The 15,966-nt window shown below is 37.0% G+C and overlaps 2 protein-coding genes across 5 annotated transcripts; one reads left to right on the top strand and one right to left on the bottom strand.

The window, feature by feature from the left end:
- Window positions 1-799: 799 nt before the first annotated feature.
- eloal (elongin A, like) lies at window positions 800-8,180 on the bottom strand. Of its 4 annotated transcripts, none has more exons than XM_007546144.2 (11): window positions 8,048-8,180; window positions 6,562-6,618; window positions 6,367-6,479; window positions 5,405-6,296; window positions 5,206-5,308; window positions 4,968-5,135; window positions 4,801-4,898; window positions 2,804-2,984; window positions 1,689-1,803; window positions 1,179-1,288; window positions 800-1,029 (listed from the first exon to the last, which is right to left on the bottom strand). In XM_007546144.2, the coding sequence occupies exons 1-11, from the start codon at window positions 8,123-8,125 to the stop codon at window positions 968-970; spliced, it is 1,977 nt and encodes a 658-aa protein (XP_007546206.1). In that variant the 5' UTR covers window positions 8,126-8,180; the 3' UTR covers window positions 800-967. The 4 variants fall into 4 exon arrangements, with proteins under 4 accessions (XP_007546206.1, XP_007546207.1, XP_007546208.1 ...); XM_007546145.2 differs by having other exon boundaries at window positions 5,206-5,305; XM_007546146.2 differs by having other exon boundaries at window positions 5,405-6,218.
- An 845-nt stretch (window positions 8,181-9,025) lies between these two features.
- On the top strand, window positions 9,026-12,303 carry klhl31 (kelch-like family member 31). Its single transcript, XM_007546142.2, has 3 exons — window positions 9,026-9,131; window positions 10,086-11,286; window positions 11,358-12,303. Exons 2-3 carry the CDS (start codon window positions 10,118-10,120, stop codon window positions 12,088-12,090), a joined length of 1,902 nt encoding a protein of 633 aa, XP_007546204.1. The 5' UTR covers window positions 9,026-9,131; window positions 10,086-10,117; the 3' UTR covers window positions 12,091-12,303.
- The last annotated feature ends 3,663 nt before the right edge of the window (window positions 12,304-15,966 follow it).

Here is a 15,966-nt window from a genome sequence, read left to right as displayed (position 1 = left end):
CCATTTTGAGTTTCCTCAAAAACCATCCTCTGACAAAGTAACTCCACGAATAAATCATGCTAAAAGCGTTCCTACAGACTAACAGATCTGGATATATGCTGATGAAAATCCACCCTGTTTTTTATCCGTAATTTCTTCCTTCTTTCCAGGTCAAAAGTTGACCTCAGTTCCATCAAACCGTATTAAACTCTAGAGTAATCTCTATTACATAATTTAGTGCAAATCATCACAGATCATGTTTATGTGAGGTGCAATGGGTTTGTTTCATCACAAATAACTAAAATGTGTTCAATTGAAAATATGCAAATGCTCCCAATTGTTCAAATGTGTGTTCATGCAGAAAAAAGATGAAGCATTTTGTGGCCCACACAACAACAGACCTCCTACAGATGACAAGTCATAAGGACATTTTTGCTATTGTTCAAGTTGCTACTGGGTAGAAGTGTGACATATTTACAACTGATCATTCACTAAAACGTCTGATTTTATAAAAAAAAAAAAACAGTTTTCCAGCTTAAAAAGTTTGAGAGAAATAAATCCTCTAGGGGGAGCCACATCCCAGTTGGCCGTTTTAGATCGAAGCATTCAAGACTTAAAAGGTTTTTGTAGTATTGGTGGCCTTTATTTAACAGTAAACAGAAAGGAAGTAGGGAAGACAGAAGAGAAGAAAGTGCAGCAAATGGTCCATGGTCAGGAATTAAACCAGGGACAACTGCATTGAGAACTGCAGCCTCTATATGGTACATCTGTTATACCGCTGAGCCATGTGGCACCCCCATTAAAGACGATATGAAACTGGTTCAATTTGCAGAGTTCATTCTCAGTTTTATTTCATTGAGATCAAACAGAAAAGGATGCCAATAGCTTTAATTTCAGTATATCACAGTAAAGACACAATATAATTTGAAGTTAATGATAATGCACATAATTCTTCATATGCAACCTGTAAATAGAAACATCTTAGAGTTCATCTCCGTCCCAACTGTTTCTTAAACGCCTTTAAGGATTTTGCCATCATTGGAGCAACTTCTGTGAAAACGACAAAAATGGATTACAGAGCAGGAATTTGACATTATTTAGTATTATGCTTATCTACTACATTTTCTCATTTGACTGCAGAAAAAAAGTAGCAACATTTATCTGAGAAATTGCTATCAAGTCACAAACACTCAGCTCACTTATTTTTTTCCGAGGATCTTGGTTGTTGCTTCCGCCAGAGCCGCTGGTGCTGCTAGACCTGTAGGGCTCATTGCAACTGGACCTCATTGGGTTCTCCTGATGTTTATTACTGTAAACATGCAAAAATATATAGGTTTAGTGATTCATATACATATTTAAAAAGAAAATAAGAGTGCTGATTAAAGCAGTGCTAAACAACAAAAGCCTTAAAACTGCCTCTGAGCAGAAGAAACCCATTTGTCTGGCACACACTCCCAAGTTCTTGTTTGTTTAGCATCACTCAAAAAGCATTTCATTCACCGTTATCACACGAGTCTGACCCTTACAAGCTGCTGTTTTCTAGTGATCACTTTGTGCTTTTATGTGGAAGAGCCAGGCGTACATGTTTTGTCAAAGATAAGAGCATGCACAATGCTGCATCAGAAAGTCATGGATAAAGTCTATTAGATACAAAGACATGACAAGCAACTGAGAAACAGCCTTAAATTTAGTATGTGGGTGGCATCCACCTGCACTTGAGCTGATGAGGCTGGTGCATAGCAGTTCCATGAATTTCCTGCTGAATTCGCACATCTCTTGGCGGCTTAGCAACGGTGTGGATAAATGCCATCTTCACCTGCCGTCCTGAAAGGGGCAAAAAACAGGGCATGGTGACTGGAAGGCCATTAAAAAGAACATCTAAAATAGCACTTTAATTATGTTATGTGATATTTAACTATTTAAAATAGTTTTTACTTGATACGACCAATTATTTAGTGTGAGTTTTTACTTATAGTCTTGTGATTGTCTTTCTCAAACAAATGCCACTATTAAAATGGTCTGGTTGCTTAGTTAAATAAAAAATGGTATTTGTATTTTGCCATGTAGATGTTGAGTAAAAACTTTTTTTTAATTGTTTAATTGTAGTAGTATAATTTCACCTAGATATTAAACAAAGTTAATTAAGTCAATTGGTCAAATATTCCCTCTTAAGACATGACTGTTTTTAACCATCTCTGGTGCTATAATTAATGTCTAAACTTCCCATTAAATAAATGTAGTACAGTAACTTTTTAATATATAGTTCACTTCCGACTGTCGATCGTAATCCATGTCTTCCCAGTTTCCTTGGCTGTAAAATGTCTCAAAACAGAGGCCCATTACTCACTCTTAGGAATCCTTTAAAATGTGAGCGAACATGTCAAGCCATTCAAGTAAGGCAGATGTGTTTTAAGAAATGGTTTCAAGAAAACTGACTCATCGAAGCCTGCTTACATCTAAAGTGAGAGAAATATTAAGGTTTTAAAACTAGGAATATCACAAGACCAGATGAGGGCGCAAGTTCATCTTGCCAACATGAACAGTCAGATTGATCATAATCCCACTTTTTTTTCTGATTCAGTTTTTGCCAAACATCAAAGACAACCCGAAGAGCTTTTAACTACTTTAGCCATGCTCAGGATCTTGCTAGATTCCCAGAGATTGTGTAGATTTAGATTTTCTCAAAAATGAGGAAAATAATCTGTCTGAAAGATAAATCCAGAGTCCTGCGCCAAGTGAACATCTCATTACAAAATTGTGCAATCATGAAATTAAACTCGTCCTTTAAGAAAGCGAAGAGCTGTTTTCAGAGCAGAGAACCCACCCTTCGGCTTCTGAGATTGTGCCGAGACAATCGTTTTTGTCAGTCTTTTGAGCTTCCTCTCCCTCTCCTCAGACAGTCTGATATACATCTCTTTCCATGACTCATATTCCTGAAGTTTGCAGTCTTTGAAATCCCTCTGGCAGTGTTTTCCCCATAAATGGTCCGTCACTCCGATGTATATCTGTTGGAAGAAGAAGAAAAAGTCAACTCATAGTCATTCAAGCATTCCAAAACAGTGCATACAGTGAGTATATAACTTGAACAAAGAAATTTTAAGATAAATTAAACAACCAAAGTGAGAATTGCTTGCAAACATGTGATGTATGGGAAAGTGATTTGCAAGCTGGCATGCAACGTTAAATTGTTTTTCACATAAGAAAGCAGTTCAAGAATGAATGCGGGAGGTTTTGTGATGGTAGATGGAATGATTATCTCAGAAAAAGCAATGCTCCAGTAAGCTAAGCATCTTGACAAACATGACAAATGGTATGTAGATATTGCTTATCTACAGACAGACTATAAAGTCATAAGAGTATCACATGTGGGCAGTAAAATGGCACGTACAAAACAAGTGTGCAAAGGAAAGTGTAGAACTAAGCTTTGATTAAATTCAACACATCCCTGAATGTTGTGCTCATGGGAGCCAGTAAAATAATCTGTAATAATTGATTAATGGAAAATTAATCTGCAACAAAGCTTTTGGTTTATGCAAGTAAGCTTATTGAGGTAATCCAAGTTCTGAGTCATACTGCACCTAAATTATGTATTCTTAATATTTCTACAGTAACAATAATCAGACCAGACTTCAGACTGATCTGTTTGAATTTGGCTAGTTTGATCTGTGAGCTACTTCAGATTTACTTTCCCCTGCTGCTCAAGTACGACACTTAGTGGCTGTCTAACGCCATTACATTATCCTGAAGGGGTTTGATTCAGAGCCTTCAATCAGTTGATATCTGATGTGCTCTTAAAACTATTAGTGAAAAATACTTTTCTAAGTTAAGTTAAACATTGCAGTTGTGTATATATATATATATATAATTGCAAGAGGTAGCTCATGAGTTGAACCACTCTGAAATTTTACATCAAGCTTAAAGATTTGTGATATCTACTTAAACTAGCTAAAATATTGGAATATTTACATTTTAAAAGGATTAAGAGTATTTTGAGTGAGAATAATTTCATATCATAGGAAACAAATTTCTAGTTTTTAAATTATATTTACAAGAGGGCATTCTTTTAAATCTTAGCAGTCTGGAGTGTTAAGATCAACAAATGTAAGGCTCTTACACACAGATATAAATGATAGGCAACAAAACCTTTCCATCAATGTCATACTCTGAAGAGCTGCAGCAATTTCAACAGTAGTAGTTTTATCGCTGTTTTGTCCTGTTTGAGTAAATAGGTCTTGTGCACACCTAGTAGGTCGGTCCTGTCCTGTCCTGTCCTGTCCTGTCCAAGACAGTTACTCAATCACCATAAAACACCAAGGACACTATTTTTACTAATTGTGGGAAAAAAAATGGGTGTGATTATTTCTACGAACCTGTTTGTGTCAAGGAAGCACAGAATTTGCCCACATGTAGCCACCATACGTTCCATTGTCTGACAGAACTTTAACGTTTTTTTTCTTAGTTGGGGAAGTGATCTACCCCAGCGCAGGACTAGAAGTTGGAAGGACGGCAGACAGGGCTCTTAAACACCAAACAGGACATCAACTGGTCCAAATATATTCCTGTTGTCTTATTTTGGCTCAAAATAATAAAACGTACTATAGGTTTAGTTATGTAGCTTAAGAGTTACACAATGAGAGAGGTAAAGAAAATTTTGGGGTAAATTTATATAGCTCAATGTAAGCACAAAGACAAAGTTTTAAATATGAGAGCTCTGTCACTATAACACATCCACAAGCTTGCTGGAAGTCATCAGCTGACCATCACTTTCATTCTAAATATTGTGCTGGTATTAATCAAAAAAGTACTGAATAACGTTCTTACTGGGTTGTATTCCTCTATTCGCAGCAGCTGCTCTGGTGTACACCTCTCCAGTACTGGCTCAAGAAGTTCAAATGGGACTCCACCGGTCTCGTAGAGCACTGAAAAGAGATGCATGCTTCTAAATGTAAAATCCAAATACCTTGCAAAAGCTTTCAGACACTACTCACAGTTGAGGTTGTTCTGGAGTGTGCGTATACACTGTTGAAACAAGCTCATCATAGTCGGGAGGAAAAGGGTTTTTGCACCAGAGTACACTTGCATCTTCTTATTCAGTCGCTGACCAGTGAAGACTACAGACTCCTCCGAAACATCACAAGAATCCGGCTCCTTATCAACTTCAATAAAGAAAATATATCAAGAAAAATTAAAAGAGAGATTACAGATGTAATTTCTAACAAGTATTACCTTTCTTTTCGAAGTAGTAGTCATTGTGTGAAGGCTTTTCCAGTTCTGGGAGAGCGGCGGGTAATGGGACATCCATCAAATGCATTAAAGATTCCTGTGTCTTCTGGCATATTTTTAAGAATTGTTACAAAAAAAACAACAACAACAACAACAACTATGGCATCCAGTTTACACATAAAGTTTTAAATATCAGGTATACCTGTTCTGGAAAAGAAGCAGATGATTTCAGAGGCTTGGTCCCTGGATGCTTTGATTTTGGCTCTTTTGACGCAGTCTTGACCATTTTCGGAGCTTTCTTCACTCCTGAATGTTCTTTTTTCTTCTCCACATTCACATCATAGTTCAAGTAAGATTCAAAAGACATGGAGGGTTCCTCCTCATCACCATTACTCTCTGCATCTTGGTGCCCCATTTTGGCCTTTTTGTGTTTTGAATATTTCTCACTTTCAGGATCTGGATGGGGTTTTAGATTGTCATGCTTTTCATAGTCTGTTTTTTTCCTTTTTCTGTTTCGAGTCTCTGAGCTCCTCGACATCTCCAGATGTCTGTCCTCTTTGGCCCATTTTAATGTTTTTGAGTGCTTGTCACTGGATGAAAAGGTCTCTCTGTTTTTCATTGATTCTTTTGATGGCTTTGATTTTGTGTTTGATTCTCGTTCTCTCTCAGAGGTTCCTTTCAACTTTTCCCTAGACTCAGATTTGGATTTTTTATAAGAACCCTCAAAGGATTTGTTTCCATGCATGTTATCACTGTTTTGTTTCCTCATCTTGGAGGCAACATTGTTGTCCATCTTGTCCTCTTGTATTTCAGCTCTGCTTTTTGAAATGTCCTTCCAAAGTTGTGTCTTGCTTTCTTCTCGACGCTTTTTATCGTTCTTGTCCACACTGAGTTTTCTTTTCTGCTCTTCCAACTCTTCTTTCTTACTCAGCATTTTGTGGGCCTGTTCATCTGAAGTATATTGATCCTCATGATTAGATGTAGGGCAGTTATTGTTATCGTCATTCTGTGGACTCCCATAATCAGAACAGCTTTGGTCATCCTCTTTGTTTTTAACAGAAACACTATCCAACCATGCTACATCATCACCATGGCTGCATAAAGTGCAAAAATCAATTCAGGAATATTCAAGCAAATTTTACAATCAAAAATTAAATAAATTACCTTGTGGATTCCTTTGGAATCAGTTTTTTCCAGCCTTTAACTAGCAACTTGGCAAATTCCCCCGCTTGTTTGTGTCTCCGCAGGGAGTTAACCGTTTTGCCAATTCCAGTTTCCTATTGTGAATTTCAAAACTCATTAGAGCATACGGTAAAATTTTTAAAATATCTGTACTTGTTCTATAGCATACAAACTTACAGAAAGAATATCTAGTGTGATATCCAGATCCTTTAGTTTCTGCAAAATCTTTAGAACCTGAAAGAAGAATAGGAGACATATTGGGTGAGTTCATGTTTTTGAAAGTTGCTGTTCTATAAGAAAAATCAGTAAGGAAAGTCGTTTTAAAATGAAAGTGCAGAATGAAACACAATCCCATTTTCTTTTTCATGTAGTTATTTGCACATTTGTATTTGTGAGCAATTCAACCATTTATGAGCAGTGACATTGAGGGGTGAAGCAAATACTTTGCTGACACCTGAGGTGTGAAAGGATCTCAACATATAAGAAAAGGGGCAATTTATTTGATTTTTATTACTTTAAAAAAATAAAATTACATCAAACTAAAATTAAAAAGTTATTGTTTTTCTTTAATATCATAAATGTTTGCAAATAGATCACCTGTGGGACATTTTTGTTGATATATATATATATATATATATATATTACACATAATCTTCATGCATATTTATAAATATAATTTATGTTTGTAAGGAATCATGGAACCCATTCAGTAGAATGACTTGTATTTTTTCTAAACTCACCAGAATTTTTGAAGTGCGTTCATCTTATGTTGTATTAAAATTTTTCTACTTTATTGAGCACAAGAAGAAAAGGTGCCAGTTTAATTTGTATACCTCTCATTTTGAAAACAGAAATCAAACTACAACCTTTTTTTCCTTCACATTTCTGGTGAGAAATATACTATTATTGTTGGCTATAAAATGTATTTTATGAATAAGACGGCCAATAGGTAGATGGCTGCACTGAAACTAACAGTTGAAGCACCAAATAAGGCAGTGCTGGGTTGGGGTCAACACAGCTGCTGACTGTGCATTTAGAGCAGATCTATGTATGGATACTCACACCCACTAATCTCACTCCCTAATCTATAAATGGTTTCTGGCTTCATGTCTTTAAAAACTAATGCGATTTCCATTTCATGTCTGCATTTAAAGTGCTTTCAGTGAAAATTCGTCCAATATTTAAATGCAGCGTTACAACTGCCTGCACAGCGCCCCCACCTTCTCTGTTGACGGACAACAGCAATAAGTTGAGCAGATGGATGAGATGCCAGTTTTAGCCTGAGGCTTTCCCATATAAACAGGACGGACTCTTACAGCTATACGTTTTAAGCTGTAAAACGTATAGCTTACGTTATACGTTTTACAGCTTAAAACGTATAACGTAATGTTTAATGTAACGTAAACGTATAATGTTTAATTAACATTAAATTTAATGTTAATTTCATTAACATTAAATTTTTAAATTTAATGTTAATTACGGCAAACATGAGATTAAATCGAGTGGTTGGGAACTTTTCTAGTATATTAGGATAATTGGAGGTCTTAAATAGAGGGTTGTATCGGCTGCTATAAAAGAAAAATCTAAATTTAAACTTCTTTTTTTTTCCCCTGCTTTGTCGGTTTTATGTGCGGACTTAAATAAATAAAGAAATCAAATCTACCGTTGTAGGTTCTGCTTTGTCTGACAGCTGAAGTTTGAACCGCATGATTCTCTTCACCACATCTGAGCTTCTGGCCATCACGACGGTTCACGTGCAGCCTCTCGCGCACACCGGGCAGCGCGCGCCCATTGATGACAGTAATATAATGGGCGGGACCGAGAAAACGCAACCCCTACTCGAGATAATAAATTAGATCAAACAACATTTGTGTTGTTTAATGGAGTTGTGAGAAGAAGTTCTTGTATTTTCTTCTGTTTTTTTTTTGTTTGTTTTTTTTTTAATTTTTATTAAATTCTAGATAAAATACTAAAGGGGTCACGTGAACAACAACAGGGACTAAAACAACGATGATCTCTTATCTATACATTAAATTAACTTAAAGGTTAATTATAACTCTAAATTTAAAAACAATAAATTCTTAATTCACAAGATTAAGTATTGAGTATGAAGTCGGTCAACACTTTGCGACCACGAAAGCTTCAATTCTTTAGAAAAGTCTTTCCACAAGATTTAGGCTTCTAGGAATCTGTTACTTCTTGTAGATTTAGAATATCCTGTCAAATGTGAGGCAAGACACTGATGTTGGGTGAAAATTGTTCTTCCTATCTGAAGACAGAATTCTATGAAGGACAAGTTCGCCAAATCAAAATTGTTTTCAAAGTCACATTGAGGGCTATTTTTTTGTTCAAGGTAGTTATTGTAGAGAGAATAATGTTTTATATCCTTTGTTCCTAAAGAAATTCACAGCATCTGCCCCAAGGCAGAGGAAGGGAGTGATGGAATAGGTGCTTTCACAGATTACAGAATGGTGGTGATTGTTGTCACCCAGTGATTTAACTTTCCTAACTGACTGGTTTCACAGTGTTTTGTCATAATAAATGGAGACTACCGTGGGGAACTATTTGTTGAGGAGAATCTCTGGTCCCTGCTTACTGCCATACAGTTGTTGATTGGCACTCAGTTCTATGGAGGAGGAGTTTACCCCATGTCTTTCTGTGGAGGTGAAAGCTGGTCTCTCTCTCTCTCCTGCTCCAGTAACTGGAGGCACAGGTTCCTTCTTCTTTGGCCTCAATTCCATTCTCAGGTAAGTTCAGCTTCATAAGCCTTTATCGTGATGATGACATTGAAAATGCAGCTGAGAAAAGGGAGTATTTTATTGCTGAATATATATTATAGGGCTCTGTACAGAAATACTGCAAGTATTAAGTCAACTGAGTATGCGATGCTGTGAAGAGATTTTATTCCCATTTGGAGGGTGCAGACTTATTTAGGATAATCTAAAATGTTTATGATGAGTAAAAGGATACAACAGAGTTTTTTTAGTTTCAGTTTGAATTGCCAGAGGACACGAGGGAGGCCTGCTGCTCAAGTCCTAAAGACTATAAAAGGAGGGTCATGAGAGAGGCACCCAGCAATGCTATTCCTGGACTTGCTACTGATAAACTGCGACAGATGCATGGGGGGCATGTTGAAATACTCCTGCTTTGCAGAATAAACTGGTTGCACTCATGTTAAGGTGTCAAGGAATGGTTTTATCAAAATTCATTTCAATTTTTAGAAAAATAAGTAAGAAATGTAGAGCTTTGAAAGGACAGATTAGTGTAAAGTAAACAGGACAAAAAATTAACAACCACTACCAACCTAATATTGGTTATGTTGGTTCCTTGCCACCTGAAATAGCTCCTACAATTTAAAGTATAGAAATAATTGTTTGTATTGCCACTGAGATTGGGTCAATATCTTTTGAGGTTTCTTTTGACTGTTTTAAAACATCACAAGAGGTTTCAGGGCCAGGTGAACCTTCACTCATGACTTTGGTGTCTTTAAGAGTGAATGTTTTGACCCTGAGGGTTCTGCCACAGAGTAATGGTTCTTCTATGAGGTTTAGCTGGTCAGAAATGTGTACTTTATGCCTGCAATTGCAATGTTGATTGGAGTTTGTTACACCTCATTTGCTGCATCACAGAATGATTTCTGCATTTTTCTTAATCTCTGAAATGATTTTCTGCTAAACTCTGACATGTGTCCACATTTTCAGAAGGATACGGGCTGTGTTCCACTGCTACAACCATGGCACCCAAAAAGAATAAGATGACCAAGAAGAGTAAAGGAGACATAAATGACATTATGGTGGAAAACAGTCCCATTAACAAGATTAATGGACTAAACACTCTGATTGAGGGAGGAAATGGCTTCAGCTGCATCTCAACTGAAGTTACAGATTCTGTGTACGCACCAAATCTTCTGGAGGGTTTGAACAACATGCGACAAGAAAGCTTCCTCTGTGACCTCACTGTCACCACCAAATCAACAACATTTGATGTCCACAAGGTTGTCATGGTCTCTTGCAGTGAGTACATTAGAAATATCTTGAAGAAGGATTCGAGCCTTCAGAAGATTGACCTGAACGATCTCTCACCAGTTGGTCTGGCGACTGCAATTACATATGCCTACTCAGGAAAGCTTACCTTATCCCTTTACAGTATCGGCAGCACGATTGCTGCAGCCAGGTTGCTTCAGATCAACACCCTGGTAAAAATGTGTAGTGATTTCCTCATGCAGGAACTCAGTGTAGAGAACTGCATGTATGTGGCCAATATTGCCGATGCCTATGACCTTAAAGAAACAAAGGAAGCAGCTCAAAAGTTCATGCGGGAGAACTTCATTGAGTTTTCTGAAATGGAGCAGTTCCTGAAGCTAACATATGAGCAGATCAGTGAATTTCTCTCTGATGATTCCTTGCAGCTGCCCTCTGAAGTCACAGCCTTCCAGATTGCCATGAAATGGTTGGACTTTGACGAGAAAAGGCTAAAGTACGCAGCAGATCTCCTAACTCTCATCCGCTTTGGAACAATCTCTGCTCAAGACCTTGTTAATCATGTCCAGAGTGTTCCTAGGATGATGCAAGACCCCGAATGCCACCGGTTACTTGTTGATGCCATGAATTACCATCTCCTCCCGTATCAGCAGAACATCCTCCAGTCACGTAGAACAAAGGTACGTGGTGGCCTCAAGGTGATTCTCACAGTTGGAGGGCGTCCTGCTTTGACGGAGAAATCTCTCAGCAAAGATGTGCTCTACAGAGATGAAGATAAAGTTTGGAATAAGTTGACGGAAATGCCAGCAAAGAGTTTTAACCAGTGTGTGGCAGTATTGGATGGCTTCCTGTACATAGCAGGTGGTGAGGACCAGAATGATGCAAGGAACCAGGCAAAACATGCTGTTAGCAACTTCTGCAGGTACCAGCTACTCTGTTTGAGTTTATTTTCCGTCACTTTTCTGTGGTGACTTATTGCTTGTCATTGTTTAGGTATGACCCCCGCTTTAACACCTGGATTCACTTGAACAACATGATCCAAAGACGCACCCACTTCAGCCTCAACACCTTCAACGGCCTCCTGTTTGCTATTGGCGGTCGAAATGCTGATGGTGTCCAGGCCTCCATGGAGTGCTATGTACCCTCCTCTAATCAGTGGCAGATGAAAGCTGCCATGGAGGTGCCACGCTGCTGTCATGCCAGCTCTGTTACTGATGGTAAGATCCTAGTATCAGGAGGCTACATCAACAATGCCTACTCCAGGGCTGTGTGCGCCTATGACCCCTCTACCGACACCTGGCAGGACAAAAGCAGTCTGAGCACTCCCAGAGGGTGGCACTGTGCTGCTACTATTGGAGATCGAGCCTATGTTTTTGGCGGCAGCCAGCTTGGAGGGCGAGGAGAGAGAGTTGATGTCCTCGTTGTTGAATCTTACAACCCACACAGTGGCCAGTGGAGCTACTGCGCACCCCTTCACACAGGGGTTAGCACCGCTGGCATTTCCATTTTGAACAACAAGATCTATCTCCTGGGGGGCTGGAACGAGGGTGAGAAGAAGTACAAGAAGTGCATCCAGGTTTACAACCCTGATCTCAATGAGTGGACTGAAGATGACGAGTTGCCGGAAGCTACAGTTGGCATTTCATGCTGTGTCGTCACCATACCTACAAGGAAAACACGAGAATCCAGAGCCAGTTCAGTTTCATCTGCACCAGTCAGTATATAAGGGTTTAGAGCTCAACAATGATATAGTTCAGTCGATCAGATCTCCACTTTGTTGCATTCTTGGTACCAAATGGACATCATGTTTCTTTATTTAACTAAAGTTTAGCAAAAATGCAAGGTTTACCACATGTTTAGAAACTATTTCATTACTGCTACACTTTGCTTTTTTGATGCAAAATATTTTAAAATGATACAAAACATAATATCGCATAACTAATTTTTAAAGGGGCCAATTTAAATTGGCCCCTTTAAAAATTTAATTTAAAAATTTACATTTTTAAATTAGTTTAAAAATTTAAACTAATTTTTAAAGGGGCCAATTCAACTGGAATATTTTTACTTCCGCCGCTACAATTAAACTAAGGCAAATTTCATCTAAAAACATGATACGTTGAAAGAAACATGAGAACAATGTTGATCCAGGTTATAATGCAATTTGCTACTGTGATCTTCTCATACTGTACTTGAATAGGATAAGAAGCTGCAGAAGGAATGAGTGTGATGACACCTACCAGGAGTAGGTGCTTGTGATCAGTGCTTCAGCGTATTCAATTAATTAATTAATTATTCAATTAGCATTTCAGTTGCAGCATGCAGTACACCTAAGCTGTATGCATTTTCTGTTTTAATAACTGCTGGTACAATTCAAACAGGTTCTGTGGTGAAAGTAGGTGATTGGGTTCATAAATGGGTTCCGATGGGAATTATTTATTTTTAAAAATACAAAGAAAAATCCAAGACAGCAACAAAGTTCAGAGCCTGAGCTTGTCCTGAAGGTCATAAATTTCCTGACTGCTCATGTCTTTATGTTTTATGTTTGTTTTTAAATTAAAGTGACAACTTGTTATCTTCTCTGCGAACTGTGTTTTATCACAAAGGAACAGTTTGTAAAATTATTTTTTCAGCTATTTTTATTATATTTCGAGGGTGTCCAGGTATCCAAGGTCTTATTGTGGAGCAAAACAAAAAAACTTAAAAACGACCAGCATGTTAGGCTGGTCTTCTTAATTGCTGCAACATTTAATTTTCCTATGAGATTAACAAAGCATGTTTGAATTTGAATTTAAAATTGACTAGGGATTTGACCTTTAATTTGAAACATGCCATTTATAATCCTAATCAAGCTACTAGAAACTCATATCATTTAAGAACACAGGAAGAAAAAAGGTAAGAACATGAGGTAAAAGTTGAAAAAAAAAACACTTATTCACAGCACAACATTTATTTAGTGGTCATTGATGTATTAGTTCTACGTCATTAGAGCACATTTCCCCTGCTTAAATATTGCATTAGCCTTGTAACCAGAGCATGACTTGCACACCCACTCCTGTTTGTACTGACTCAAAGCTTTCAGAAGAATACAATAACAGTTCATGCCATGCCTGTACAATTATACTCTTTATCTGAATGTGTGTAAAAGTTGCCCTTAGTCATGAATGAGCTGCACAAAACTGATCACCAAGAGGCACTCCCATTATTGAACACCTTTTACAAACTAGCCAGCGGAAACATGTCGCTGCTTTACATAATCTTTGACTTTAGATGAAATGTGATACGGGCTGCACAGGTGCGGCATCTATGCCAAGGGCCTCAATTTCTCTACCGTGTCCATTGTGTTGTTTTTAAATGTTTCATGCTGCGCTTGAGATTATTGGGGGAAAAAAATGTTTGGTGTAAATTTTTTTGCAGTATTCATTTACCCAGAACTTTGGAGTCTCAATAAGATTGTTATTGAGTATAATGTGAAATATGGTAAGCTCTTAGATTCTCCTGTTTCCTGTGTGGGTGTTTGCATTAAAAAAAAAAACAAAAAAAAAACAACAGAGGATAAGTAGCTCATATTAATCACAACACTGCAAGTTAAACTGCATCCATATTTGGGATGGGTGTGAATGAAGACAAAAGAAAAAATGCTCAACACCGAACCATGAAGTTGCTGTCAACACACCATTCCATAGAAGTTGCTGTGTCATTATTGCACATGGTTTTTTTCTTAGAATAATGGTCCATTCAAGCATTTATGAAACGCTGTCACCTTTGACATTCTGGTCATTAACATGACTCATTCACTTCTAGGAGGTCAGAGTCATATGACTAAGCAACTAATTGCTACTGTACTGCACTCAGCAGTAAAACACAAAGGAAAACACATAAAAATATGATTTTTTTATACAAATATAAGCAGGTTAAAGGACACAAGAGACCTAATTTTGTGTCCTAAACTTTAAAGATTTTTTTATGTAAAATTGTTTTTCATTGTTCTTTGTTCTGTATTTTTACTCATTGTACATAAACACTGGCTTGATAAAGTCTTAATTCTGTTGATAGCCTGTAGTACAGAATGCATGTGAAAAATTTACTCCGTGGGCATGACTGAGATATTTATTCTGGGTTTTTTCAAATGTGCCTTTGAAGTGTTTTTACAACGTGGAAATCGTACAACAATTAACTTCATCGAATACCAACCAACAGCACTTGGGTCTGTGTTTCATTCACACAGATTTTCTTTGTCTATGCGAGGTCCAATTTATAAGTACACACTCAATTACAGTAATACTCAATAAATTAGAAAGTATGTTCTGCTTTTAAAAGAGTGTTAATGGTCTGATGTAACATTCTAATCTTAAATTACTATAAATCATTATTAATTTATTATAGAAAGACCTTATTAACAAAATAAAGGCTTGAAATCATCCATCTGTACACTGTGTTGCAAGGCAAGGCTGTACTTTAGCCCACTGGATGTTTTGGGATTCCAAAATATTTTTATATTTTCATGTCTTCAAAAATGTTTAAAAAAAACTTGTTTGTTTTTATGTGGATCACCAAGAGGGAATATTCTGAAAATGGTAATATTGTACCTCAACCTCTGACCTATAAGTTGTTCCTGAATACCTCAAACATAACAACAAGCTTTCAGTAACTGTTACACCACAGCGTACATGATAGTTACTAAAACAATTCAATGCAGTTTTGTTTTTATGAAACTGAAGACATTTCTATAAAGTATGCCAATGATTTCCAACCCTGTCTTCAAGACACACTGGCCTGCGGGTTTTAGATGTCTCTCTGCTTTAACACACTTGATTCAGATGATTACAGTTCAGCCAAGGTCTGTTAATCAGCCATCAGCTGAAATCAGGTGTGTCCAGTCAGAGAAACATCTAAAAAATGCCGTCCCACATCCTTGAAGGATCAGGGTTGAAAAACACTGAACTATCCCATGGTCATGAGTGACTATCTATGTAGAATGAATACAAAAGATTGCTTTAGAATTATTATAGTTTCTTTCAAACAACCCTGAAGATGATGTGTACCCAGTTATCAGTTTGTCGTTTCGATGCATAAGAGAAATATTTGTGGGAAGAGCACTGAAAATAACTGTAATTCAGGTGCCCTCATCCTTTTGGAACTAGCATGATTAGTGGAAATGACAAAATTATAATCACAAAAAATATAGTTAAAAAAAGGAAAGATCACAATGAAAAAACTTCTCTGTTTTTATCTTACCTCTTTCGTTTTTAAGATTCATATGAAGATAAATTTATTTTGTAACAAAATGATGTAGTCTGCATCAATTTGAAGAAGAGCAAACCAATGTTAACAGAATAAAGATACATTATAATATGACAAAGATTGATATATAAAAAAACAGCATAAAAATAGGCACAATTTAGAGTAAATTATCAACAAATTCAACAACAATCAACAGTAATGTTATGAAGAGCAGAGCAAATGCCAGTATACACAGACTATAATATTTAAAAATGTTTTAATTTTACAATTCATGCACACTGTGCGATCTTGGTGACATAGATACCACCGAGGTAGCATAGAAATGTTAAAAGATAAGATAATAATAATAATAATAATAATA

Source organism: Poecilia formosa, unplaced genomic scaffold (assembly GCF_000485575.1).
Source record: "Poecilia formosa unplaced genomic scaffold, Poecilia_formosa-5.1.2 Scaffold15, whole genome shotgun sequence".
Classification (NCBI taxonomy): domain Eukaryota; kingdom Metazoa; phylum Chordata; class Actinopteri; order Cyprinodontiformes; family Poeciliidae; genus Poecilia; species Poecilia formosa.
Note: the sequence above shows the minus strand (reverse complement) of the source record. Positions and strands in the feature narration are given on the sequence as shown.